Source organism: Thamnophis elegans, chromosome 5 (assembly GCF_009769535.1).
Source record: "Thamnophis elegans isolate rThaEle1 chromosome 5, rThaEle1.pri, whole genome shotgun sequence".
Classification (NCBI taxonomy): Eukaryota; Metazoa; Chordata; class Lepidosauria; order Squamata; family Colubridae; genus Thamnophis; species Thamnophis elegans.
The window spans coordinates 46,130,656-46,158,614 of NC_045545.1; the positions used below are offsets into that span (position 1 = coordinate 46,130,656).

General features: G+C 37.5%; 1 protein-coding gene across 2 annotated transcripts in view; it reads right to left on the reverse strand.

The window, feature by feature from the left end:
• Nucleotides 1–27,959, reverse strand: part of CELSR2 (cadherin EGF LAG seven-pass G-type receptor 2) — a 118,510-nt gene that overhangs the window by 56,574 nt on the left and 33,977 nt on the right. For both annotated transcript variants that reach the window (XM_032218438.1, XM_032218437.1), the window contains exons 2-3: nucleotides 27,227–27,871; nucleotides 5,692–5,914 (exon numbers count right to left, since the gene is read on the reverse strand). In XM_032218438.1, coding sequence (XP_032074329.1) covers nucleotides 5,692–5,914; nucleotides 27,227–27,871 — 868 coding nt within the window. The remainder of the gene's footprint in view (nucleotides 1–5,691; nucleotides 5,915–27,226; nucleotides 27,872–27,959) is intronic.

A 27,959-nucleotide genomic window follows, 5' to 3' on the forward strand; every position in this document is an offset into this window, starting at 1 on the left:
CTCAACCCTGGCGACTTTAAATCCTGTGGACTTCAACTCCCAGAATCCCTGCGGAATTCTGGGAGTTGAAGTCCACAGGACTTAAAGTCGCCAAGGTTGAGAAATACTGTTCTAATGCCTTATGAAATGAAAAGATGAAAAAAGAGTTTAGAAAATCCCCCCAGAATGAATTCCCACTCAAAGCAATATAAATTGTATCCTGCACTGTTATCACTGGACCTCATGTGCTTACAAACAATTTTCCTCTGAAAACATTCACAGAAAGAGAGATATCATATGTACAATGCTCAAAAATACAGACAGATCGCACGTGGAATTCGCAACATTTATTATGTAGAAATTTTGGAGATATCCTGCCTCAGAGGAACTGTTGGTTGCTAAGTGCCATGATTTACCTAAGGAAGCAGGCTAGATCTAACAAAGGCATTCCTTTGTGATTAGACATGTAGTTCCTTCATACAAAGGAGTGCCCAAAAGGCTAGCTCAGCTGTGACTCATCCTGGAACTCTCCCCCCAACTTCCCCCCTCAATCTTTCAATCATTCATATTGGTTGCATTGTGACTGTATATAAATAATGAGTAAGAGCAAGGAAAGGGACAATAAGCATGAAATAACAATTTCTCCAATGTCGTTGGGAAAGTCTTCAAGTTCTGGAAGCGATCAGAAAGAAGCCAGAATGGTCATTTCAAATGGTTAATGATGTGCTGGGAATATTATGAGAACTTGGTTTATAGCCCCCCTAAATCAAGACTATAGAGTCACATGTTGTTACTGGGCACATAACGATAAGAAGTATAAAGTCTCAGTCATAGTCCATAAAGGAAATTCTGAGATAGCCCTGAATACATTTATAGTCTTGAAGAAGAGTCAAGAAAGCACAGCGTCCAGGTCAATTTCAAGAAATGGGACAAGAAGAGTAAGATTTCTGTTAAGTCCGGCAAGAAACCAGGATAACAGAAATGGGGATTAGTGGGCAAATCGATCCAATCATATATAGAAAATGATAAGGTTGTTTTGGAAGAAAATCACACCTTCACGGCTTGTGGGGGGGAAATGCTCAGTAAAATTAAAAGGTTTTGCTAGCTACTGATTAAAGCTGAGGCCAAACAATCTAGAAACTGGATTCTGCTTCATACATCACAACTTAACTCACACATGGCTAGGAGGGGAAAATGCACTGATGGGTTACTTTGGGAAATACAGTGGGATTTTCAATTGATTACACTACTGCTTCTAGGTGATCTACTGTAAAGTGACATTTCCATTTTTTTAATGTAGTGGTCAGTTTTTTTGACATCAGCAAACACAAAATTCCAAAATGTACATTTAGATGAAAACTTCAGATACGCATTAACTTTCATGTAATTGTGAAATCAACCCCTACCGATCTATTTCAACTTTAAGATTGCTAGAATGCCATTTTTAGGTGCCCTCTTTACTGTGTTAATGGTGGTGGAAGATTTTAATTTCTTTTGCAAAAGGAAGCTAAAACATATGAAGAACGGTTGCAGGAACTGGGTATGTCTAGTTTAATGAAAAGAAGGACTAGGGGAGGCATGATAGCAGTGTTCCAATATCTCAGGGGTTGCCACTAAGAAGAGGGAGTCAAACTATTCTCCAAAGCACCTGAGGGTACAACAAGGAGCAATGGGTGGAAACTAATCAAGGAGAGAAGCAACTTAGAATTGAGGAGAAATTTCTTGACAGTTAGAACAATTAATCAGTGGAACAGCTTGCCTCCAGAAGTTGTGAATGCCCCAACACTGGAAGTTTTTAAGAAGATGTTGGATAACCATTATTTTGTCTGAAGTGGTGTAGGGTTTCCTGCCTAAGCAGCGGGTTGGACTAGAAGACCTCCAAGGTCCCTTCCAACTCTGTTATTCTATTCTATTCTCCCTTCCATGTTCGTGGTCATGTCTGCTTTAACATAACTTCTGGATCTCCAGAACAAATTCAGCTGATCATCAGGCACTCAAAGGTTGCTTACTATGATTTAGTCTAAAGAAATGGAAATAAATCATCCGAAAACCACTATACTTAAGATGATATTTTCTTTAATTAACAGTGCACACTGACATAGTAATTGTCTATATAGTCAGAGCACTGGGTGCCTTTTTTCTTTGCTTTCTACAATCTTCTGGTAGAACAAAGAACATCCATTTACTAGTTTCAATCCTTATAGCTTCCTGGCACTAGATCAAAAATGAAATCTGGTAGAAAAAGGAATTAAAAGATCCCAACAAATAAGCTTAGAGGTGTCAAATTATTCCATCTTCTCTCTTCTGATAAACATAACAAGAATTATAACATCTTCTTATCTTCTCTTACATTTCAGGGACATCAATATGCCCACCTATCAACTGTAATTGAACTGAAGAAAACCACGAAAAATGGATAATTTATAAAATTAGTTAATTATTTCATATAGGCTTTCATCAGAGCATTATTATTTACTGCTACTCATTCCTAAAATGTACCATTTCTAATTGCAAATGAGAAAATAAGACATGAATGCTTCTCAATATAACAACCAGAATTACTTATATATAAGGTGGGCAGCTATATAAATTTGCTTAATAATAAAAAATAAATATAAAACCTATAAAAATAAAAACTGGTCTGTTAACTTGTTACAATGGAAGCTAGTCTTTTCTTGATGATCTACTATTCTCATTCTCATCTTCTGTATTTATTGGCAACTGTATGTAGTCTGATTTATCAAAACAAAGAGACTAAAACAGCATTCAAATAGGTCAGTTAATATGTTTTGCATTTTAGCTGTCAATGATACAGTTTCACACTTGTAGAAATACATTATTTTTGAGCATGAAAGCCTTTAAAGGCTCCCAATGATTTTACAAACATGCTTATTAAGTAATAATGAATTTTTAAAATAAGCACCAGCTCAGAAAAGTCAGAAAGCATAAACTATACAAATTATATATATTCATTAATTTCTACCACCTTTGAATTCTACTATACCTATTTTATACATTTCATAATCGGTACTCATACATGTTCTCTGTATAAAACTACACATCATTTAGGATATGAGCTCTTTACTACTGGTTCTGAACGTTTCATTTGCCCTCCACAAATCAACCTTTGTGAAGTAGGAAAAGTGGATCTACTAATGAAATTTAGAACCCCAGTCCTAAATTGCCATTCAGAAAATTGAAGGGGGTCAGTTAACAGTTGGACTGGCATAGGGAATCTAGCGCTGCTGCCGGTTAGCTAAAGCAACTTTTCTTAATGTATGTATGTACGTATGTATGTATGTATGTGTGTGTGTATGTGTGTGTGTGTGTGTGTGTGTGTGGTGTGTGTGTGTATATTTGAATATTTTTTAAATATTACAATTGGATGCAACCAACTGCCAGCATGGCTGCAATTTTTTCTTTTGTTATTACTATTTCAAATACACCCTTGTCTATTATTTTTTAAAAAGCATATTATTTCCCAACATACATGCTTAGAATCAAAGGAGCAGAAGCACATTCTGTTCTTATACCTGCAGATATACTTGGGCTCTTAACTATCTCAGTGGAATATGTGAAATTACATCTGCTCAGCATATTCTATTTTATTAAGGTTGCTAAAGGGTATTTTGTTCTGATCTAATATGTGAAGAATAGAGAGACATTTGTAACACATATAAAATTGGTTAAAAAAAATAGAGAGAAAATATGTGCTTCATAACTGATTATCGAATATTAAAACTATAGTTTTACACACACACACACACACACACACACACACAGACATTTCCCTAGATGAATTACTATACAGGTAGTCCTTGATTTAGGACTATAATTAATCCCCAACTTTATGTGATTAAGTCAGACATTTGTGAAGTGACTTTTGCCCCATTTATGAATTTTCCTGCCACAGTTATTAAGTGAATCGCTGCAGTTTTTTAGTTAGCTGTTAAGTTAGTAACACGGTTGTTAAGTGAATCTGGCTTTCCCATTGACTTTGCTTCACAGAATATCGCAAAAGGCAGATCACATGACCCCGGGACACTGCAATCATCATAAATATGAGTCAGTTGCCAAGTGTCTTGGATTTTGATCACCTGATCATGGGAATGCTTCAACAGTTGTAAGTGTGAAAAATTGCCATAAATCACTTTTTTTTCAGTGCCACTGTAACTTTTGAATGGTCAAATAAATGAACTCTTGAAAGTTGAGGACTACCTGTATCCAAAAATAGAATGTTTCTCAAATCAGGCATCAACCATTTTTGTTTTTGTCTCTTCCCCAAAGCAAAGTGTGCTCCCAGATTACCAAGGGGCTGAGTTACTGGAGCAACCACTTCTGCAGCAGGTGGGAAATGATAAACCCCCTCCCCCATAGAAACAGTGAATGATAAGCCTGTCAAGGCTGAAAAATATGGTTCCCTTCTGAGCAAAGCAGATCTTCCTTTCCCTTGTGACCACACACAGAATTGCTCTCCTGGGTAGATTCATTTTAGACTGTCAGCACTTGGCAGTTTCCCCCCATCCCCCTCCACACACACAAACACACACATACACAGTCCCAGAGGAAAAAGTGTGTGACAAGTATACAGAGCAGAACCGGAGATCACTGACCCTTTGCTGGGGACAAAAAGGCTTTGGCTGGCTGGCTTCTTTGTGCTAGGCTAACAAAAAGGATGGAATTGGAATAATTATGGGTAGTAAGGCCAGGAAATGTGGAAGGCTCTATAATCTCATCAGAGGAGCTCAAGCAAATAACATCCTTACAACAAACACAGTACTTATATGCCCATTTACACTGAAAGGACAAAATGAGAAGTGAGATACACAAATCCCAAAAATTTTGCTACGCTTGCTTTTAGTAAAAGTTCCTTTCTAGCTTAACAGTATTGCTAAACAGAAAGAGGAAGACACTTATTATTCAACAGGTAGCGCAATGCATCTGAAAATTGAACAAAACAGATCCAAGAAATTAAGCAGCCTATATAGTCCAGATGCTTGTGGTAGCTCTCAGCCTCCATATACATAAACACATGCAAATCTAATGCAGCCAGCAATTATTGGGAGTGGAGAGATATACAAGTGCAACACCATCGGTGTTTACCTATACAACTTCCTGCTTTGGGTAAGCGTCTGGATCAAGGTGATTCCCCTGACACATAATGTCCATATTCAAGTCTTTTTAAATTGTCCAAAATAACAGCATTAAAAAACATGCTGAAGATGAAGCAAAATTTTGTATAAGAACTTTTAAGACTACAATTTTAAAATGGTAGAAAATGGTTCATCTAGACACAATGGGACATTTTTTTCAACTTATAGAACTTATTTTCAATGAAGGTGAATCTATTATCCAAGGAACTATAGTCCATCTAATTTGGCTTCAAAAAAAAAAAAGAGGGATTCCCCCCCCCATTTTTTTAACTATTTGCAAATATTTAATTCTGTAACATTATATTTGGAAAATTGGTTAAACATTTATACTTGTCTAATTATATTTTATGTTTAAAATATTTTTCTCAGGACTTCATATTCTATCTATTTTTAAAAAAACTTTGAAAATAAAATAGATTTTTTTAAAACAGGTATAGTTACAAGGATTAGCCTGCTGGGTCATAGTACAAAATGTCAGGAAAATTTAAGGACAAAATAATGTACATATAGGTACAAAACTACATTGGACTTCTTCTTTTTTCCTAAGCCAAGTACTTACGTGAGAACAATGGTGAAATGGAAGCGTTGGCGCAGCCCCTTAAAAGTAAGGAAGGAGTGGCCCGGGAAACTACGGGTACTCATCTGACAGTACGGCTTCTCATAGTCTCCAGACAGGCAGTCACACTTGAAACCACCCACCAGCAGGTTGACACAGGTGCCACCATTCTTGCAGACACCAGGGGTACAGCGGCCCAACCGGGAATTCACTTCACAGTTCTCTCCTGTAGCAGAAGCAAAAAGTATCTATCAACAAACATATGTATTCTTCCCCTACATTCTCCATAATTCTCAAAATTAGTTAACACTCAAAGCTACTCCAAACACAGTTGAATTTCTTCCCACAAATGCATCTGAAGCAAAGCACTTGGATTTGGTTGTATAATTGTATATACTACTAGTAGTATTTATACCATTTATAGGCTATATAACTCCTGACTGTGAATGGATTACAAATTAAAAGTAAAAAAATACAAAACACGAAAGGAAATCATGAGAGGCTCTCAAAACAACATACAGTATAATCACACACATATCCTCCAGCAAGGGCTCAACCTTCACTCTATCCACATCTTGGAAGAATAGCCCATCTTCCTGAACATCATTAGAATGGGAGCCATCTGGATGTCTGAATGAGTATCATTCCAAAAGCCACCCACACTTTCTGATTCCCACATGATGATACTGCTTAATCAATAGGACATGGAGTAGACCTACTTTTCCTGATCACACTGGGTAGGCAAAAACAACCAAAGATAAGTGGTCCCATGAAGAAGAAAAAAGGCTCTGTGCCATGAATAATTTTATAGATGATAACCAGCACCTTGAATTGCTCCCAGAAGCCAATTTGTAACCAGTGCAACTCGGAGAATAGTGTGATCACACAGAAATAATGAAGCATGCCCCACACTGTCCAGATTGTTGCATTCTGGACCTCCAAGTGCTCTATTTGTGAGGTGACTAGTGTGTGAGTGACTGCCTGAAAGCCTTCAAGTTCAGGAAAAGTTTCCAGTGGCGCATTGGGTACACATGTGCAAAGATCCACTTGGCCACAGCTACCACCTGCTCTTTGAACAGAACATGTCAGTTGCAGTATAACCAAGTATAACCAAGTTACACACCAGTCTTGAGTGGTGAAATGCAATCCCACCCAAAATCAATAATGGAACATCCTCAGACCTAAATGATCCAAATTTTTGCAGCCAGTGCAGAAGGCTATCATGATTAAAATTATTAAAGACATCAAGGAGCACAAAGAAAACGCAGTACCCTCATCCTAGTTACAAATCAGGTCACCAAAAAGGACACCCAATGTTGTCTTCATACTGTGATCCAGCCTGAAAACCAATTGCAATGGGTTCAGACAATCCATCTTTTCAAAGATCATTGCTAAAGTCCAACCACCTTCTCCACAATCTTTCCTAAAAAGGGATGATTGGAGACTGGATGGAAACCATCTAGAATCTTTGGAATCATAAGTATCATATTGAGGATACCCCAAAGTCTTCTTTAAGGCTGAGAGCACAACTTTCTTCCTCAAAGAAGCAGATGTCACCATGTGGACTCAATATCATCTCCCCACTTTTCAAAGCCAAGGGAAAACATTTTATTTTCCCAAAACTCTTAAAGCCTAGTTTTATGCTACGTTCAGCTATTCTTTTCTATTTCCTGTTTTGATACTATTGCAATGCTGATCATTCTTATTTGTGAGACTACAGAAATCAGTTTAATTTAAGGTGCCTGGCTGTTTTTTTCTGATTTCTCTGCATAAGGAGAAAAACTAAAAATATATGAACATGTATGATATTAAGTAATGGGCCTTTTTAAAATGATGTCCAAGTTCTTAAGATCTATAACATAACTCTGAAAATTAGCAGTGCAATATCAGTTTCCACTTTGTTCTCAGATATCAGTTGTAGTTAAGTAGTGGCTGGGATTTCCCACCAATTAAAGCAGAAAATAAAGCAGAAGATAAATAGTCAAATAACCCAAGATATCATTTTAGCACTAAAACACAAGAGCAATCTGAGAAAATCTCTGGTCACATCGTATAAACCATTTGCATGTTTGTGCAAGCTGAATTAAAACTTGATTAGAAAACCTAGCCCTAACAAGCCTGATTCTCCAGAGTTTACTCTTCCATTTGCTTTAGTGAAAAATTTGACTAATCAGAAGGTTTAATGTGGCAAATGTATTTGATATATTCTATCAATATGCATGCAGCTGCTTTTGTTAATGGAAACTGCTTAACAATGGGATGTCTTCAACAAAACGATGTTCATTTGCAAAGCATGTGTTAGAAATAAGCAAATCTGTTCCCTGTATTTTTAGCAATCTGAAGGAGTAATTTCAGGCAGATTTATGTGAATATTTTTATTACTTTAACTCTATCAGTTGTTCATTTCTCAATTTGCAAAGCAAATAGCTTGTAGAGTTGAAAAAAGCAGGATCTTATAATGTAGAAAAGCTGCATTTACCAGGAATAGTCTTTCATGGATACAAATAAACTAAGCTGATAATTTGATACCACTTTTTCTCAAAAGTTTGTATTGGAAACAAAGAAGACCCAAATTCTGATTTTTAAAATGTTTGCATTCATTTGTTGTAAATTTCAAGTAACCAAAGCTGAGATTTGTCTAAAATAAATAGATGAAACCGAAACATGTTTTTCTCCCCACAAGATTTTTCTTTTACACCCTTCCTTTCAGCCTTGTTTTCAGATTTCCTTGTTTATTTTTCATTACCTTCAAAGACTTCTGAATCCTAAACCAGATTGCCAACATTAGCTTCCCTCCTCTCTAATTTTTGTTTTAATTACTGGGTTCAGACAACAACAGTTTCATTAAGATAGATTGGAAGCTAACTAGTTTAGCCACATGACCTATTTTACACAAACATCCCTCTATTTGAATGCTCCAGAATCCAGACTTTTAACTATCATTATTCTCAACCAAGGGAACCTGGCATGTTATGGTCCCTGGGGTTGCAAAGAGTTGGACACATCTTAGTGGCTGAATGACAACAACAAATTCCCAACCAATGTCGTCAATAGCTGGAGCTACATCTCCTGATAAATCTTGAGCATCTCAAGCTCTGTCCCTAATCTGTTCTTTCAGATTTTCTAAAAGTAAACAGGTCTATCTATCTTGCAACTGGCCATCTTTTTCTTCTCTTTCTTTTGACCTTCTACCTTGGAGCCTTTTCCTGGAATCTAGATCTTCACATAACATGTTGAAGTAGGATAATTTGAGCTCAATCATTTGTGTTTCAATGCTTCTCTTTAGCAATATAAAATTGGCTATTTTGATCTCAGGGACATATTTACATAGAATCCTGCAGAGTTATATACTTTAGATTAAACCTACACATTTACACTAGGCTTAGTTGCGAGTGCTCCAACATTGGAGGTTTTTAAGAAGAGATTGGACAATCATTTATTTGAAATGGTATAGGATTTCCTGCTTGAACAGGGGGGGTGGACTAGAAGACCTCCAAGGTCCCTTTCAAGTCTGTTCTTCTGTATTTGCAAGCAAGTATGCAAAGGTCTGAAGTCTTAGTGGCATTTCAAGAAGGGTTCCCAAAAGAATTGTGTTAAATTGTGATCCAATAAAATCCTCATAAAAGATTTTCAAGATGCTTTGTCCTAAGTAACTGCAAGGCAAACTAAATGCATGTATCAAATTCTCTGCCAATACCTCAAAAACTGAGATTGTAAATTTTCAACAGTTCATATTTCAAGATGAAAAGCAAGTCAATCCAGCCAGAATAATAATATAATGTATTAGGGGAGACTTGGTCCTAATCTTCTGAGCAACATTATTGGTTCTATCCAGTGGTGGGTTTCAAAAATTGTTCGAACTGACTCTGTGGGTGTGGCCTCCTTTGTGGGAGTTGCTTGCCGCCCATGTGACCGGATGGGAGTGGCTTGCCACCCATGTGACCGGATATGAAGATGCCGACGACACTTGTCAAAACCACCTTAAATTACCTCACACACAGCACTGGCATGCATAGGAATATGATGTAAACTTGTTTTTTAAAAGGCATTTTTGGTTTGCGTTAAAACAACTTCAACACACGCAATGTTCTGATTGCACCACAAACGCAGTAGTCATCCTTACCTTTCACAGAGGCACTGAGTTTTATAAATATGAGCATGATAGTGTAGAATAATCATATCCAAGGACCAGTGGTGGGTTTCAAAAAATTTTGGAACCTCTTCTGTAGGTATGGCTTGCTTTCCGGGTCCACTGGTGGAACCTCTTCTAACCGGTTCAGTAGATTTGACGAACTGGTTCTACCAAATAGGTGCGAACTGGTAGGAACCCACCTCTGGTTCTAGCCCAACAATCTAATTTTGATTTTTAATAAGTGTATCATTTTTTAAAATAATAATAAAAATATAATTTTGCGAGTTGCAAATGAGTTTCCTCTTTTGTAACTGATCTTCCTTTCTCTTCTTTCTCTTATTAAAAGTCCAGTTCCATGGTTGTGGCAAAACAGGTTAAAAACCTTACAGCAGATTCACATGGATGTAAATCTCCAACTACTGAAAGACTAAGGCTACTAAAAAAAAAATCAACGTGAACAAATAGTGTGAATGCAGCATTAATCATTATGAATAGCAAGATTTGGCAGCAGACAGAAAAGGGTCCAGTTTTATTACATATCAAAGCTCTGAAAGTTAAGAGACAAATTCTACTTTTTGAAGAAGCTGTATGTTTCAAAGTGGATGAAACAAAATCCAAACGTTTTATTGCATCTGAATGTATATAAAAAAAGGCATGTTACGTAAGGTGACCAGACATAACGCTTTTGGCGGGACACCCCCGCTTTTTGATGCATTTTCCCGCGTCCCGCCCGCTTTTTTAAAAGGCACGCTTTTTTTTGGCGCTGGCAGCTCCCGCCCATCAGCTGCTGGGCTGGCTCATCGTTCTGTTCTATGCTACCTACAAATTTAAGCCAGCCCAGCCTGCCGCTCACTGATTTGATTGGCTGGACTTCTTAGCTGAGGACACAGAGGAGTCTCCATTTTATTTTGTCTTTCTTGTTGGGGTTGCAGCTGCGCTTACTGGTGGTGAGTAAAATTAATCATGTTTTGTAAAAATTTTTACTCGGGAGTAAAAAGCGGCTGCCGGTCGCGCAGAGAACTTCCACGTGGTTAGGGTTAGTCCATGCTGGCTGGGAACTCCGCAAAGCCAAAGGGGGAGAAGGCAGGGGGCTGTCTCCTCCTCCCAGCCCAGCAAACAGTCCTTTTTTCAGCTGTGCAGACAACTTCCACGTGGCTCTCGCAGCCCGGCAGAAGCATTTTTTCGGGGGAGGGCTCTGCCTTAAGCAAGAATTGCATTAAAGACCAGAGCAACAGGTATTTCCTTATTTGCCTGGAGAGACAAATAATTCCTAGGGATACTTGCCATGTTCTTTCATCACCATGACGATCTTATTTTTTTGAGCTAAATGTATTTTTCCAGTTTGAATTGGGCATAATCTTTTTTTATTGATCCACTGTCAGGAAGAGGGATTATAATTTAAAACAGATGATTTCAGTGGCATCTTTTTATTAATTTAAATTTCTTTCCGTTCTCCATACCCATCTTCTTGTATCAAATAATAGCTGTGGATTCATTGGTATTAAGTGTATATGTTTGAAGCAGTGCAGGAAATCTTGAAAACTTATGAATTTCTCTCCCCTCTGTGGCATTAGGCCTTAGTATCTGATTTGCTATATAACTTAGCAGTAGTTATTAGCACTCTTGGTGAATGATTCCCTTTTCTCAAATTATCTTGAACAATAGTTTGCAGTGTTTTCATATCTTGCACCCAGCTTTTTAAATTTATTATTAAATAATTTGTATTCTATCAGGGGCTTTCAGCAGTTTACAGCAACAAAAATGCCAAATAAAATTATATTATTATAAAATCATTGTAACAATTCCACAAAAACAATAAAAAGAAAATCCAGTGATAAAACCATATTAAATCCCAATGGCTCTAGAAGACAGAATAATTTGTACAGCCTTCCTGAATGGACAGCAGGTTAGGGCTCCCTGCTCTTGGGGGAGGTTTCCAAAGGATGAGCACCAGCTGAAACCTTCCTCCTGAGAAAGCCCTACCTTTGTCATGAATGGGATTACAGGGCCTCCCCAGAAGATATTTAAAGCTCTGGTAAGATAGCTTTGAGGGGGGTGGTCTTTAAATATTTGGACTTTAAGCTGATTTTGGAACATCTATAAATTTGAAAGCACAAAAAATGCTATTGGCTTGTTTCCAGATGAGTCATTTACTGTAAGGAGTGTATTTTAAAATAATATTTTATTTATTGTGCATATGATTTTTTAAAATAGTGGTATTCTGTGTTGATTCTTTTTTTAAATTGTCTTAGACTATTTAAAAAAAGATTCTATCCAAAATAAATTGAAACAAGCCATTTTTAAAATTTCTATGCACAATACTTTGAAATGGACTCAGGAGTCATGATTGACACTGAGTGAATTTGCACTTTTAATAATCAGGAAGATACAATGGCATTGAAAAAAGTGACTGATGACCATTTTTCACACTTAGCGACCATTTTCACACTTAGCGACCGTTGTGGCATCCTCATGGTTACGCGATCAAAATGTTGATGTTTGGCAACGGATTCGTATTTCTGATGATAGTTTGAAATGGTGACAGTATAAATTATTGCTGGTGTAATACTTAACAATGGTTTTTAAGGATTTCTTTTATTTATAGAATACCTTTTTTATTATTTTGGGGGGATTTTTACTTTTAAATTGTTTATAAAATGTATTTACTACAAGAAATGTTCCTTTTTGCAAATGTGATCTTTGCAAATCTTTGTGATGCAATATGTTCAGACCAGGTTTATGTGTCTCAAAGTGGCTGCTATTCTATGGGCAGGCCAGGTTGGTGCAAGGCAGCTTTGCCAGATTTGGTGTGTTTCACCCTCATTGAATTTTATATCGTATAAATAATGGAAGGAGGAAGGAAGAGAAAAAAGGAGGAAGGGAGTGAGTGAGGAAAGAAGAGGTTGGAAGGAGGGAGGAAGGAAGGGAGGGAAAGAGCAGAAGACAGATAAGGTGAAGGTAGATAAGCAAGAGGAATGAAGGAAGAAGTGAGGAGTCTCGAGGAGGGGGAAAACATTTAGTGACCAAAGTTACAATGGCATTGAAAAAAGTGACTGATGACCATTTTTCACACTTAGCGACCGTTGAGACCATTTTTCACACTTAGCGACCGTTGCGACCATTTTTCACACTTAGCGACTGTTGCAGCATCCTCATGGTCACATGATCAAAATTTTGTCAACAGATTCGTATTTATGCTGGTTTCAGTGTCCTGGGGTGACCTTTTGACAAAAAAAATTTTTTTAATCAAGCCCCCCCAATCTGAAAATCTGGTCACCTTAATGTTACGCTTTTAAAAATTGTCCAGTTAGCTCTCATAATATGGGTGTAGTAAGACCAGTAGGGCTGTGTAATGCTTCAGATGTGATCTGGAAAAAGTGCTTTGGGATGTATGAGAGGACCAAATTGATGAATGGTTGACAACTGGAAAAACATACTTGATTCAGAAAGATGCAACTAAAGGAACAACACCTGAAAACTACAGACCAATAACATGCTTGCCAACAACCTTCAAATTACTCACAGGCATTATTGCAGATAACATGATGGATTATTTGGAAACAAACAACATCTTGCCAATAGAGCAAAAAGGCAACAAAAGAAGGAGCAGGGGCACAAAAGATCAGCTCCTAATTGATAAAATGATATTAGAAAATTGTAAGAACAGAAAAATGAACTTGAATATGGTCTGGATTGATTACAAAAAGGCATTTGACTCACTGCCACATAGTTGGATCATAAAATGCTTAGAAACAACTGGCATTAGCAAAAATATTACATCCTTTACAGAAAAGGCGATAAAACAATGGAGAACTGAGTTGGCAGTAGGGAATGAGATCTACGGAATGGTTAATATCAAGCGAGGAATTTTCCAGGGTGATTCACTTTCACCTCTTCTCTTCATCATCGCAATGATCCCACTATCAGTAATCTTTAAAAAAATGAAATTAGGCTACCAAACAGCCAAAGAAGCTGAAAATTTTTTGCATTTACTGTATATGGATGATTTGAAACTCTATGGAAAGTCAGAAATAGAAATCCAATCATTGACAAACACAGTCCGAGTATTCAGCACCGATATTTCAATGCAGTTTGGCATGGAAAAATGCGCCACTTTATCCATAAAAAGGGGCAAAATAACTGCATGTGAGGGAATTGAAATGCTCAATGGCCAATTAGCAAAGAAAATGAAGCCTACAAATACTTAGGCATTCTGCAGTTGGATAACATCAAGCATGGAGAAGTAAAAACTGTTGTCAGGCGAGAGTACACCAACAGAGTTAAGAAAATTTTGAAATCTAAATTGAATGGTGGAAATACAATCAAGGCCATAAATACCTGGGCAATACCAGTTATAAGATACACAGCTGGTATAGTTAACTGGACACAAGCTGATTTGGACATTTTGGACCGAAAAACCAGGAAACTAATGACAATGCACTACAGTTTACATCCACGTGGTGATACTGATAGATTATACCTGCCCTGAAAATCAGGTGGCAGAGGACTATTACAAGTGAAGCAAACAGTTGAAGAGGAAAAACATGCACTGGCTGATTATTTAAAAGAAAGTCAAGAACATCTATTAATCGAAGTAAAGAACAAAAATCTACTGAAGGCCCAACAGACGAAACAAGAATACAGAAAAGATGTGATAAAATCAAGAATGAAGAGTTGGCAGAACAAAGCACTGCATGGCCAATTTCTGGAAAAAATAAAAGATAAAGTGGACAGTGAACAAACTTGGTTATGGTTAACAACAGGTACATTAAAGAAAGAAACAGAGTCACTAATCCTGGCTGCGCAAGAACAAGCTATCCGCACAAATGCCATTAAGGCCAAAATCGAAAAATCCTCTGATGATGCCAAATGCAGACTATGCAAAGAAGCTGATGAAACTGTTGATCACATACTCAGCTGCTGTAAAAAAATCACACAGACTGATTATAAATTGCGGCACAATTCAGTAGCGCAAATGATCCATTGGAATTTGTGCAAAAATTTTAATATTAAAACAGCAACAAACTGGTGGGAACATCAGCCTGAAAAAGTCACCGAAAATCAGATGGTCAAGATCTTGTGGGATTTCCGTATACAAACAGACAAAATACTGGCGCATAATACACCAGACATCACACTGGTTGAGAAAAACAAGGTTACAATCATAGATATTGCAATACCAGGTGATAGCAGGGTCGCCGAGAAGGAACATGAAAAAATCGCAAAATACCAGGACTTAAAAATCGAAATTCAACGACTATGGCACAAACCAGCAGTGGTGATTCCAGTGGTAATTGGCACACTGGGTGCTATTCCAAAAGCACTGGAATTACATTTAAAAGTTAAAAATTGACAAAATCACCATCAGTCAAATGCAAAAAGCCGCACTGCTTGGATCTGCACGCATATTACGAAAATACGTTATGACGTCCTAGGCCCCTGGGTGGGGCCCGACTAGTAACCAATGCCAAATCCGGCGAAACAACTGGCCGCTGTGATACAATTGTATAATAATAATAATAATAATAATAATAATAATAATAATAATAATAATAATAATAATGCAACAAGCCGCACTGCTTGGATCTGCACGCATATTACGAAAATACGTTACGACGTCGTAGGCCCCTGGGTGGGGCCCGACTAGTAACCAATGCCAAATCCGGCGAAACAACTGGCCGCTGTGATACAATTGTATAATAATAATAATAATAATAATGATGATGATGATGATGATGATGAAACTGTTGATCATGATGAAACTGTTGATCACTGGGTGCTATTCCAAAAGCACTGGAATTACATTTAAAACAGTTAAAAATTGACAAAATCACCATCAGTCAAATGCAAAAAGCCGCACTGCTTGGATCTGCACGCATATTACGAAAATATGTTACGACGTCCTAGGCCCCTGGGTGGGGCCTGATTAGTAACCAATGCCAAATCCGGCGAAACAACTGGCCGCTGTGATACAATTGTATAATAATAATAATAATACCACCAATAAAAGGACAAAGCAAAGAAGACAATAAAATAAATAAATAATACTAACCCACCCTTTATAGATTGATGTACATGCACATTAGAAAAAACTGCAAGAATTGGGTGTTTAGCAAGGTGATGTTAGGATCTAGAAGATATTTACCATCACTTGGCCTGTGAAAATTAGTAGAATCTGATCATATAGTCTTTGGGCCTCCAGACAAAATTATAAAACTTCATTGAAGTACAATTTGAACTGGAAAGAAGCCTTAAAGGGAATTTCAAGAAGCTGTTCTAAAGATTTTGGGATATGGGAAGAAATAATTTGACAGGCTGCAGAGTGCAGACACACCATTTTGCTGCTGGACTCAACACATTCCCTGTCTGGCTTATGAGGTAATTTAATAGAAACTTATTTCTATATTATCCTGAAGTCACTTAGGAAATTGCAGGACAGGTTCAAATTTCACCCTAGGGAAAAAAATGAGGCTGCTATAAATATACATAATAACAGGAATTTATGCTGAGGCCATATTACAAAGTGCAATGATTCCACTGGCCATATTCTGTCTCTGACATATGCAGAAATAGGGACAGGAAAGGGAGGGATTGGATAGTTGTTATAAAATGAATTTGTAGCTAAACCTGGCCTATTTTCTTGGCCTGTCTCCTCAATATAACCTTCACATAAATCTCTTGACCATAATAAATATGAAAAGTACTTTATCAAAAATATATATAATTTTTCCTGCAATGTTGATCCCATTTTACACATCCAAGCTAGAAATGTTAGTAATGCATGGTGAAATGCATCACAAATTAATAGTGAAAAGTTCACTTTCACATATGGCCCAACCTTGGTTAGGATTAGTTTCTGAAGCACCAACTAAAATGAATTGTAAATAAATGTATTACATTTAATAAATGTAAGTTACCTAACTCTGAGAAATTTCTGAGCTATTTTCTTCAGTTGCATTCAGCAAAGCAAAGCATTTATGAGGCCTTGGACATAGGGTTAAATGATACCTCATTATCCGTACACATGCCATAATTATGCTCTTAAGTGAGAAGCAGGTGTTTGCTAGAAGGCTTGTGCCAAAAGCATGGTTGTTACTCTGTAATAAGAGCTAAAGTAGATGAAACACATGAAATTGCATGTCTCACTATATAATAATGCAAATAATTTTATATATATGAAAACTGTATCACAAAACAGAAGAGAAGAAGGAGACAGAGACAAAAGAAGTGGCAGAAGGATCTAGTCTAGAGCAAAATTCCAGTGAGTAATATATTATGATAGTAAAACTACTGTACTCGACTACCGTAGGATCGAGAGAGCCAGATTCAAATTCAGACACAGCCATGGAAGCTCACTGACTTTGATTATTTTTTAAGCCTAAATTATTACACAGGATAGTTGTGGAAGGAGAAATGGAGAAGAAGGGATATGTATGCTACCTCCAGCTCTTGAAAGGGACAAGATCATAATCTGTCCAATTAAAAAAAAAACCCTGCTCCAAATCAAAGTTGGAACTTTGGTCTACATGGAATTCCAATTTACTATAGAACATATATTCCTATCCCCTAGTCTCTTTCAGAGTAAGCAACATTATGCAGAACATAACACAGCAAAGGAGTAAGGAGAGAACTAGTATGGCACGGAAATTTCAGGGGTTTGGCCACCCTCAGCCATGGAAGTCTAGTGTGTGACTTTAGGCCAGTCAGGCCCTCAGCAGAAACTACCTCACAGAGTTGTTGTGGTTTTAAAGAGATGATATAAACTCATACCAAATAAAAATACTAAAAAGTACTATACTGAGAAATAGTAAACCAAAGAAATTAAAGGCACATTGAGAAAAGGAAACTTTGCTAAAACAAGTTTATGCCAACATTACTCACTATACTTCTCCATGCCTTTCTGCAAACTATTCCTCTTCCCGTCATGTTCATTTGCCACATCGTATATCACCTTTTATTCTTGAAACCTTTAAACTACTCACCTCTCAATTTTTCAGGATTTCACCCATCTAATTTTATTCTCAGTTGTTCCCTTCTTTTCAATCCATTCACTGTGCATTCCTATATTTGTTTTCATATTCAATTTTCTTTCATTCACTATGTACAAGCAAAACACCCCAATGTTCTTTTTGCTACCAGTCATTCTTTCTGTATTCAGTCCACGAGTCTTGACCCTATCACTTTTTGTTTACCATATGCACTTCTTAAGTTCCCCTTCCCTTCAGTTCTAATATAAAAGCACTCTTTCCTGTTTTCCCTGACATACCCAAAACTCATTTACATGTAACACATTGGGCAAAAGGACTCTTTTACAGCCCTTTTCACCCCTTTGACAAACATTCATTACTCACAACAAACTACACATGACCTCCGTACTGTTGCAACAGCATTTACCAATACTGAATTTTTTTTCCATCCATTTCTTCCATCTTTAGTAACCACAACACCAAGATTCAATTTGCCTAGTTGCTCTAATTTTTGCCACTTATGTTTAACACATACAGTAATTGTTCACTCCTTTTCCTTGCCAAACACAACTGCATTATTCTTTGATACATTAATTTTCAGATCTAATATTCACCACAAATCATTCTGGTTCTCTGTCAACAGAAAAGCATTATTTTGATTTTAAAAATACATATGCAGTAGTTCCCAACCAATAATTCACTAATATAACTATAAACATACATAACTTTGCATTTAGATGTATATTAATTCATTTGCCACATGCATGGATTAAATATATTAATATTTAATCATTATTAATAATTCATTATATTAATAAGTTCCCAACTAAAAAAGGACTCAAGATGGCATGCAAAATTAAAAATATTATAAGAACATAAAAGCAAATAGTTTTGGGGGGGGAATAAACAAAAAAGTTCAACCACCCACCATTAATTATCATCAAAATAGATTTCATTGTACATTTCATTCATAATCAAAACTTCACTATCATTAATATTTCCTACAGGTATTACAAACTCCATCCCATTACATCAGACAATCTTCATTTGAGTCTGTTCTACTCTTCCTGTTTCCCCTAATTTTAGATATATTTGGACACATATATATTTTTCTTTCATTTCATTTATAAACATATGCTTTTTATCATTTATGTCCCTTATAATCCAAATCTCAATATTCTACACACTGTGATCACTTCCAGATAGGCCCATAGATGTTGACCTGTGCCACTGATCGTCCCTATGGTCAAGCAAGACTTTCACATGTTTTAGTAAGGTGGAGAAAGTGCAGACTAAGTTATTAACCCTAACTATACCTACCGTATATCACATGCACATTTCCTGTTAATAGTATGAACAGTACAGGTCAGTTTTGTACATTCTGGTCAACATGCCACATGCAGTTTTACTCCAAATATATTCATGCAAACTAGACTCTAAATCACCTAAAAGATGTTTCTTCACACTATGTTTCATGGGAATCTATGAAACAGCTCCATGTCTAAGAGGGGGAAAATATCGTTTGAAGACAGCCAATTTTCCATCATTAGAGTTTGCTTTTTGAGCAGGGGCTCCAGGATTTATTTATCTATTTATTTATTTGCTCATTGGTTTTATTCTAGATTTTTGTAACCTAGAAATGTTTGAGAGCCTCTGACCTAAGGGATGCTCCCAAGAAGTTTGTAAGATGGTGCAGTCATGACAATGCGATACAATTTTGACTGCTGTACATTTCGGAGAAAAACTGCAGAATGTAGAGCAAGAAATAGGGCTACAGAAAGTGTGGAGATTTATAAAGATTCAGCTCCCCATGGCATTTTTATAGCTAAATGTCCACTAAATATGTCTGTGTCTTCTCATTCTTTCTGCTCTTTCCCTTTACCTAATCAAAGGGTTTTCCTTCTCCATCCTGTTCCTCTCCATTACTCCAGTTTATTCTTCATTCCTTTATATGTATCACATACCCCTGCCATGCATACACATCCGTGTGTGTGCACACACATACACACACATTTTCATCAAGATTTTTTTTAAATAGAAGATTTATTCCCAGCCTCTTTTTGCTACTTTACCCTAGTGACCAGCTTTGGTTGCCAAGGAAACAAATATTCTCCCAGAGTGCCCCTCCCCAATCTTGAGCAGACAAAGCCCCTATTCCACCTCCCCACCATGCTGCCTGCCTCCCCCTTCCTCCTCTACCTGCAAAGGGAGAGCCAATATTGCAGCCAAAAAAAGAAAAGAGCAGAAATAGATTTACACAGGGCAACGAACTCTCATTGCTACTCTTCTCCAGCCTCACCATAAGCACTAAACACAGAAATAGCTTTCCTCTCATTTGGCTACAGGGACCTGCATTTCCTGGAACATACCTCAGCAAGAGTTTCTTTTTCTAGGGAGTCTGTCTATGAAAAGCACACAACCTTCAGGGGATGCTCCTGCTGACACAAGACTGTGTCATCCATACAAACCAATTCCTCTAAAACAGAAGATATCTTAAGACAAAATGTGGACTACAGAAGGTATGGAGTGTTTCACCAGTTGTCACTCTAAGTAACGTGAATTATCAGTCAATATGCTGCTAACATTGACATCCTTGTAATATAATTTTCAGTCTGAAGTATAGTGATAGTACCTGGATAGGATTACAAATTTTGAAGCCCCGTGTGAGTTTCTATTAACATTAGCTGTAGTGATATGAATGCAATGGGATCCATTGTGATGGCATTTAGGAAATTGCATTTGTGAAATGAATACTACCTAAAACTCACTAATATCCACACTGATATCATGTATAGTTTTAGTAGTTCTGGATTTTAGTTCGCTATTATTTAACAAATAGCTTTCTGTGCTTTCCATAGAGAAAATAATATGGACTTCCTGGGAGGAGCCTGCTGGTGGTGGCAGCAAAAAAATCAGCTGCCTCCGAATTCCTGGCTACGTACCTGTTTAGAGGATCTTCCATCTGACGTCTTATCAGGTTTTCTTATCCTTCAGGCAAGAAGGAAAGAAGAAACTGTTTTGCTGGCAAATGCTCTTCGATTTTTGCAGCTTTTGTGCTTGCAGGGAAAGGGGGGCTAGCCCAAGGCAGAACGGCTGTCCGTGCTGGGAACTTCAAACTGCCTTGTGCAGGACAAAGTAGGTCTCCCCCACTCAGTTCAAAGTTTTGTTTGATTTAATCTTATCACGAGCTGAATCCATTTCCGTGCACAATAATTGTTTATCAACATTTTAGCTTCTTTTCTTTTTCTCCTCCGAAAAATTATTTACTTAGAGGCTTTTAAAATGGCGCCGAGCAGGCTGGTTTCTCCGGTAATAATGAACACTTTTTGTTAATCCTCACAAGAATTCACAAGAATTCAAAACAAAAGAGATTGCTTATCATATGTTTTGGTTTCACAATAGGCCAGCAGAAGCTTTTTAATTAGCTTTATTTCTACAAGAATGTTACTCCTTCATTAACTTTGCTTATCTGGAAGTTAAATGGTGATGAATCTGCTGAACGGTCTTGTTACAATGTTTATTCACTGAAAGTTTTGCCAAGCCTTAACTTCAAAATAAAAGGGGAACTCAGCCTCTTTACTTAAAGCTGCATATTCAGGCAATAGAGTTTTATTAACTGCAGGCAGATAAATTTTGAAATGGCTTCAAAACCAAATATTAACTTGAAGTTGTAAATTTTTTTCTTATTACTATTCAAAATACCAGCTTCAATTTTGTAAAAGGCTTTCTTACCCAGCTGCGTTACAAGATGGCGATTTTATAGCTTGTGCGTTTGATATATGACACACTCAATCAGTTCTATTCTCCTGAAGACTTCTCCTTATTAACTGTTAAAAGTCTATAAATAGTATCCCATTTAAAACCGAGGGGAGCAGAGACTTTGTTTGTTTGTGCGTTTTTTTATAATGGCTCCCAAATCGAAGCAGTCTAAGCGTTTCCTTAATAATACATCTCAAGAAATTGTTACAAAATCGCTGCCCTTGCCTCCCACGCCCTCTACTGGAGATCTCTTAACGCAAGAATTTCTTTTTGAAACCCTTAAAGAGTTCAGACAGGAAATTAAACAACTTTTATCGGACTTATATGATAAACTGGACGCCAAGATTGCTCAAACAAGGGAAGATACGATCAGAGTTATGACTGTTATGACAGGCTATGTTTCTGAAATGGAGGACAAATTGGAACTTTTGGAAAAAACTAATTCTAATTTGACATCTAAAATTCAAACGTTACAACAGGAAGTTGAAAATGCTCAAAAACAACTCGTTATGATAAATTACAATAAGACTGCATTTGCAATAAGAGTCAGAGGATTGCGTGAAAAGGAACAGGAGAATTTGAAACAGACCTTTCTTGAAGCTTTCAGACGTTCGGTGGGAAGTCCGGGATTTAACTTTGATTGGCAGATTCAAAAAATTTATCGCCAGAACTCGTGTGTAGCAAAACAACGACAGCTTCCGAGGGACATAATTATATATTTCACCACAAGAGAATCCAGAAATGCGATAATACAGAAGTTCTACAATAACAGGCTGCGAATCGATGGACAGGACTTGATTGTTTTTAAAGAAATACCATCTCAAATATTAAGAGCAAGGAGAGACTACACTTTCTTAACTGAAAAACTCAGAGATTCTCAGATACAATATAAATGGGAAGTGCCATCTGGTATCACAGTAACATTTGAGAACCAAAAATATCGTCTCAATTCTGTTTGCGAAGCCCGAGATTTTTACTACAAAACTCTGAAGGCAGGCCTTCCTGATTCACCCGGACTTGGAGAAAGACAAGGAGAAGGAGAAGATAAGCAGCGGGACACGTGGCTACAAGGCGGAGGGTGTTGCTTTCCCTTTCCGGAAGGGCAGAAGAGTAAAGAATAAAGATCCAGCTATGCCTTTAAAATACTTCTTAAATTTTTAATTTGAATAAAATTTCAGGACTCCTGTCTGGTATAAAATGACAAAGCTGTATACCGATGAAGAGATATTGAGACTGAAAGAAGCGGTGCTGAATTTGGACATATATTGTATGGGACTTATATAAGACTTGTTTGAATCTTAATTTAAACTGCGCATGATCTATTCTTTGGGGCGAGGAGAGCGGAGATCATAGTTTTCTTGGATTGTGGTTTGGGATGAATGGAGTCGGGTGCGTGGGGTAGATGGAAGGGTAGTGAAAGTTCAATTAGATTATCTTGATCCAGAATGTAAGCTGATTTTTGTATAAATTGTTATTTGAATACAAGGTTAAGAAAGATTATCTGGAGAGTCTACACGAGGGTGGAGTAAATACGAGAGGAGCAATGGATGAGGATAAAATATATATGCGGACACGGGTAAAGGCAGGATGGGAGGTATAGAATTTATATGCGGAAGCAGGTAAAGACATTGTTTAAGATTTTTAAAAATAATGAGAAGCTGAGTTTAATGTTAGAGAGTATATTGACTTCTCTTTCTTGGGGGGGGGGTCCCCCCCCCTTTTTTTTCTTTTTATTATTTTTTTCTTTTTTGTTCTTTATTTTTTATTATTTTTTATTATTTTGTAACTTCTAATCTATTTGGTTTCAATATACTCCAGACTTTGCTTGATAAAGAACGATGCCGGGAATGGGACCTGGGAAGTCGGAAGGGGGTCAGGGAGGGGGGTTCAGGGGGTGGGGGGGGGGAGGGTGGAAGTATAGACTCAATTTTCAGAACAATGAATGCACTTGGATACTGTTGCTTTTTTTTTCTTTTTTTCTTTTCTTCTTTCTTTTCCTTTTATTTTTCTTTTGTTTTAGTACAAAACAAATAGACCAATGAATACTAGAAATACACCGAAGCGAGGTGTAGAGGGAAAGAAGAGGGGGGAATTAAGAGGGAGTGAGAAGGGAATGTAAGGAGGGTGAGATGGTGGGAAGGGGAGAAAGGAATGGCTGAGGGGGAGGGGAAGTAGAAGAGGGGATTGTTGGAAGGGAGAAATGAAAGTTGGAGGGGTAGAAGGAAGGGTGTATGTAGGATAGAAGTGTTATGAGTTGTTTATTGCTTCTTTTTTTTTTAACTGCACAGTATTTAAGTGATTGTATAAAGGAAAATGAAAATGTAATAAAAGAATCTTTGATTTAAAAAAAAAAAAAGCCTAATAGTGCATAATCAGATTGATTTCACTGTTGTTTAAATACTGTGTTGTTAAAATAGTTTCTAATACTTCAGCTTTAACGAAAAGTCAATTGTACTGTGCAATATGATCTTGGAAAAGAGGGTGCCAACCATAAAATTATAATAAATCATACATTGACACCATAGAGAAAATAATATAAGAAAGAAGCATGGTTTATTATTAGAAAAATAATTAAGAGACAGGGAGGAAGGGCTTGAGTAGGAAAATGGCCATAAATAAATGAATTAACTAGTCCATCAAAATACCTTTGCTGCTGAATTCTGCAATGTCCACAATCTAATTTTAGTTTAGTTTTTTTTTAAAAAAATTAACCCAGGGTAAAGCTATACCAGTAATGGCGAACCTATGGCACGCATGCTAGAGGTGGCATGCAGTGCCCTTTTTGTGGGCACGTGCGCAATCTCCAGCTGCTCTTCTGGTTTCTGGCACCATCCAGCTGGTCCTTGCGGGTGCTGGAACACTGTAAAACAGCCTGAAAATGGCCAAAACCCAGGCTATTTTTCGTTCCTTTTCCGGGTCATTTTTTGGGCCAGAAACTGGCCTGAAAATAGCCTGAAAACAGCCCCAAAACAGCCTGAAAATGGCTCAGAAAACAGGCATATATGCGCTGGCCAGCTGGTTTGGGGGTTTCCGGTACTCCAGCACATGCACCCACAGGCATGCATGTTCTGGTTTGGTCACTTGGTCCCAAAAAGGTTGGCCATCACTAACCTATACATTACAATTTACAATATCCTAGTTCATGTTTCCAGAGAAACTAACAAAAATTGTGTCAAAGCCATAGTAGTTGATTAAAGGAATAATTGGAAAATTGGCAGCAAAAAATAAAGAATACCAAGGTGTCTTGGGAGAGGAGATGCCAGGCATTATCTTTTCCCTAAAAAGAAGGGGTACCACTTCTATAGCCCACTCTGTTCTATTCTACTCTATAACCAGGAGTGAAACAAACACAATCTTGTGATGTTTTTCTTGTAATTCTCCCTGATTCAACTAGACTGAGCATCTTCTTGGTCTTCCTTTGCCTCATTCTATTCCAAAACAACCAATTCTTTAGTAAGAATGAACTTATGGAAAGTTTTAGAAGGAATGAATCACTGGTGCAAACTGATGAAAATTAGTTCTAGATCATGTCACATGAATTGATAAGAATTCATAACCATTTCTTTTTTCATACTAAATTATCAGCAAATCATTTTAAAAATACATGGAAAATACCTGTATATCATACAGTTTTAGTATGTGTTTATTTCAATTCATCTATTTTCTATACAAGTTACCCAAATACAGATATTTTGTTTTCTATTACTGCTAATAAATATTTGTCTAAGCAACCTAACATAGTAAGCAAATTTTCTATACTAAAAGTACATTAGCTCTAACGTGTACTTTATATGTAACTTTCTGGACTATTTTCACTACAGTCAATCATACTGCAGTGGATTATATCTGATGACATTTTGACATGAACAGTTGCTTGATCAAAGAGAGTTTTAGTCCCACTAATATCTTGTGGCTGCTAAATAGAAAAGAGAATCCAATCCAATTCAGGAAAAACTACAGTGTGGGATTTAAGGGTCTGGTGTCCTGCAGTTATTCAGAGCAGACAATTCTAGGAAAATTCCACTGGTCATCAGATGGTTTGATAGAACTTTGGTTAAGAGACCTGAAAAGCACTTGGGGAAGTTCATTACTGAATGAGTGAACTCATGAGGGTGGTGAAGATTGCAATCCAGATGATTAGCATGGAAGAGGAGATTTTTAAAAACATTCCTGATGGAAGGAATTAACACCAGGGTGAGAAACTGTTATATATACCTACTGGGGGGTACATATGCCTTTATATTCCTTCTGGAAAAAGATGCTTCTGCAATTTATAAATTACAGGCAGTCCTCGATTTACGATCGTAATTGAACACAAAATTTATGTTGCTAAGTGAAATATTTGTTAAGTGAGTTTTGCCACATTTTATAACTTTTCTTGCCATAGTGATTAAGTGAATTGTTGCAGTTGTTAAGTTAGTAACCCAGTAGTTAAGGGAATCTGGCTTCCCCATTGACTTTGTTTGTCAGAAGGTATATAAAAGGGAATCATGTGGCACCAGGACACAGCAACCGTGATAAATATGAACCAGTTGCCAAGCGCGCTATTTTTCATCACGTGACCATGGGGACACTGCAACAGTTGTAAGTGTGAAAAATGGTCAGAAGCAGAGGTGGTATTCAGCAGGTTCCTACCAGTTCTGGAGAACCGGTAATGGAAATTTTGAGTAGTTCAGAGAACCGGTAAATACCACCTCTGACTGGCCCTGCCCCCATCTATTCTCTGCCTCCCGAGTCCCAGCTAACCGGGAAGAAATGGGGATTTTGTAGTAACCTTCCCCTGGAGTGGGGAGGAATGGAGATTTTACAGTATCCTTCCCCTGCCATGCCACGCTGGCCACAGAACCGGTAGTAAAAAAAGTTGAATCCCACCCCTGGTCAGAAGTCATTTTTTCAGTGCTGTATTAACTTTGAATGGTTACTAAATGAAATGTTTGTAAGTCAAGGACTACCTGTATATATTTCCCACTAGACGTGTAAAACAGAAGTACTACACATGGCACCTATACCCAAAGAAATGTCTTGCAGGAACATTTGTTCATATTTCTCAGATTCAGAATCCTAAAACAAACTTGATTAGCAGCTTAGGATAAAAGTTCAAAGAAGGCCGTCTTTCAGGCTTTTATAGACTACAGCTGACTTCCTAGCACAAGATGTTCTGAGCTTTACTCTTAGCCCCTCGAACCTTCTGCTGTAAGAAATCGTTTATAGAAATAATGGGTGATTTTGTGTCTTCTAGGTGACAACTTCAACAAGTCTTCAACAGTACCAATCCTGCAACTTATGGCAGTTAGTCTTATATCTCAACAGCACCCAGTGGCCTTTTCTTAGTGATGGACATTGTCTAAAGATGATAGGAATTGTGGTTACCTAGGCCATGTTACTGGGAAAGTTTCAGATAGGCTGTTGGGCTGATAACCCTTCTATCTTCTCTTTCGAAGTTTGAAGCCTCTATCTTTCAGCATTGTAATCCCTCTTACTTAACAAGCATAAATTAATTACAAAAGTCATTTTGAACAATAAAAACACCCTTGGAGAAAATGATTGCAATGATTGCAGGTAGAATGTTGGCACTAGGGTTTATCAAGAGAACAAAGATAACAGCTTCCAATGATTACTAAGCGGCTCCCTTTTGAGGGATCTTCTCCCTTGGCTGATTTCCCCCCAAATCAATACTTACCAGTGTAGCCTTCTTGGCACTCACAAGTATATCCTCCTTCCCGGCTTTGGCAATGGCCATTATTTCCACATGGATTGGAATAGCAAAGATCAATCTCAGTTTCACAATAATCACCAGTAAAACCCAGTGGGCAACGGCAACGCAGACCGTTGACAGGGTGGATAGGACGGAAAAGTATAGTGTTGGAGGAAATGAAGGGTGCTGAGCTGTCAAACTTCAACACCGAGACACAGCGCATATAATTCTCACAGGGTTCCCGCAAACAAATGTTATCATCAAAAGGCAAGACCTTCTGCTCCGTAATAGCAGTCAAGAGTGTCCGGTTGAGGTACAGTCGTTCTTGGAGATCTTCTGAAGGAATATAATGGCTGCCGTGGATTCTATCAGGCAATTGTACTGACAGACTAACATTCAGGATTTGGGCAGCCTGAACATCCGTGTCATTCTGGATGTTGAAAAGAACAACATGATCACGGGGAGCGGATAATACAGTTGCTACTCCTTCAAGAAAGAGAGCCAGCAGTGGTGAAAGGAAGCGTTCTTGGGACATGTTCTCCAGTCGCAAAGTGATACTGTTGGTCAGCATCTCATCTGTGATAATGGTCACCTGAAGCATGCACTGGGCAGCAACGCTGTGGATCCCATCTATAGAAAACAGGAGAGAATAATTAGTTTCAATGTGCACTGAAGGGTGAAGAAGAGAATGTAGAGATCATCTTGTAATATTCATATT